The sequence below is a fragment of the Triticum dicoccoides genome, chromosome 5A (genome assembly GCF_002162155.2).
Source record: "Triticum dicoccoides isolate Atlit2015 ecotype Zavitan chromosome 5A, WEW_v2.0, whole genome shotgun sequence".
NCBI classification, from domain to species: domain Eukaryota; kingdom Viridiplantae; phylum Streptophyta; class Magnoliopsida; order Poales; family Poaceae; genus Triticum; species Triticum dicoccoides.
This window is the reverse complement of record NC_041388.1, coordinates 455,389,664-455,391,013: the sequence shown is the minus strand read 5'-3', so window position 1 is coordinate 455,391,013 and position 1,350 is coordinate 455,389,664. Positions and strand designations below refer to the sequence as shown.

The 1,350-nt window shown below is 52.3% G+C and overlaps 1 protein-coding gene across 1 annotated transcript in view; it reads right to left on the bottom strand.

Moving 5' to 3' along the window:
- The window catches only part of LOC119302287, an 11,271-nt gene extending 10,137 nt beyond the window's left edge, over positions 1–1,134 (bottom strand). The window contains exons 1-3 of the mRNA XM_037579325.1: positions 872–1,134; positions 480–639; positions 293–355 (exon numbers count right to left, since the gene is read on the bottom strand). Of these exons, the coding sequence (XP_037435222.1) occupies positions 293–316 (24 nt within the window). The 5' untranslated portion in view covers positions 317–355; positions 480–639; positions 872–1,134. The remainder of the gene's footprint in view (positions 1–292; positions 356–479; positions 640–871) is intronic.
- Positions 1,135–1,350: the final 216 nt, after the last annotated feature.

Genomic DNA, 1,350 nt, shown 5'->3' with positions numbered 1-1,350 from the left:
CCAAGCCCGACTAGTTCCTCCTTCTGCGCTCCGTGTGTGCGAGTTTTTTTCTGTTTTCAGGGCTTGTTGAGCTGTGCCCTCAGCACTAACCCTTGGATACCCCCTGTTTGTGAGACTTGTGTGTGTGTGCGTGAACCTTGTTGGATGTTTGGCTTGGGCAGTTGCTTTATAATATAAAGCGGGGCGAAAGCCTTTTTCGGCAAATGGCCACTATGATTAAAGCACAAGTCCATAAATCTGAACAAAAATAAGCTGGAACAAATAGCAAGAATAGGAAAAAGTAATCAACCACCTTGAACATATTCATGCCGTGCATTTCGATATTGTCGCCCGCATACTTGTACGGATGAACATTCTGCATACCAATGCAAACAATGCCAGCTCAGTCAGCAGATAACGAAATGCCCTTATGGACGGGGAATGTTCTGAACAGGCAGGACTTGTAACTTTGCCATGAACAACAATTGGAAACAAGCAACCTGTGATGGGACGATCTCGACGGCCGGCGACGGCAGGCGTGACTGATCCCTCTCTGGCACGATGTCGACGCAGTGAGCTGTGGCCTTGTCATGAGACAGTAAGCCGGCGAGGCACTACGAGAGCAGCGACGGCGACCGCATTGTTTCGCTTCTGGTCAGTCTGAAACAGCAAAATCACAAATTAGGTTGAAAACCATAGTACATCCCACATCACCAGTACCCCATTATTATCTCATCTAAAAAAAGACATTAACAGTAGCCGGAATAGAGGGGAGAACAGAGTAGCTACACCGCCCCCAATCCCCATCTCATGAATCAAGAAAACATAACCAAGCAACAGCAAGTGCTAGCATCGCAAGGCAAGATCAAAACGAAGGGGTGGAAGGTTTTACCTGCTTCAACGCAGGATCTGACCCCGGCGGAAAACCAGCAAAATCTCGCCGGACGCCGGAGTCGGAGAGGGGAGAAAATGAATCCAATCAACCGAAGGAAGGAGGCAGTTGGCTCATCCGGAAACGGAGGAGGAGAGATGTTCGCGCGTGTGAAAAGTGAAACAGATGCGGAGATGGGCGAGAATCCGAGCGCTGTGTTCGTCTCCGTTCTCTGACAGTCTGATTCGCTGGGGCGCTGCCGGCGAGTTCGTCTCCATTAATCTCCAGAATGCCACTGCTGTCTGATTTTTTGTTTTTTGAGGTAAGCCACTGCTGTCTGATGGGACAAGGCCTCTCGCATGACCGTGGGCCTTGACGGGCCGCCCCTGCTCGGCCCGGCCGGGCTCCTCCCGTACACAGGCCGGCCGTACGGGGCACGCAAGCAGTGGCGCGCTCGCGGGTTCCGAGACCAGCGGCCGACCGCGCAGACCGGTGGCTAC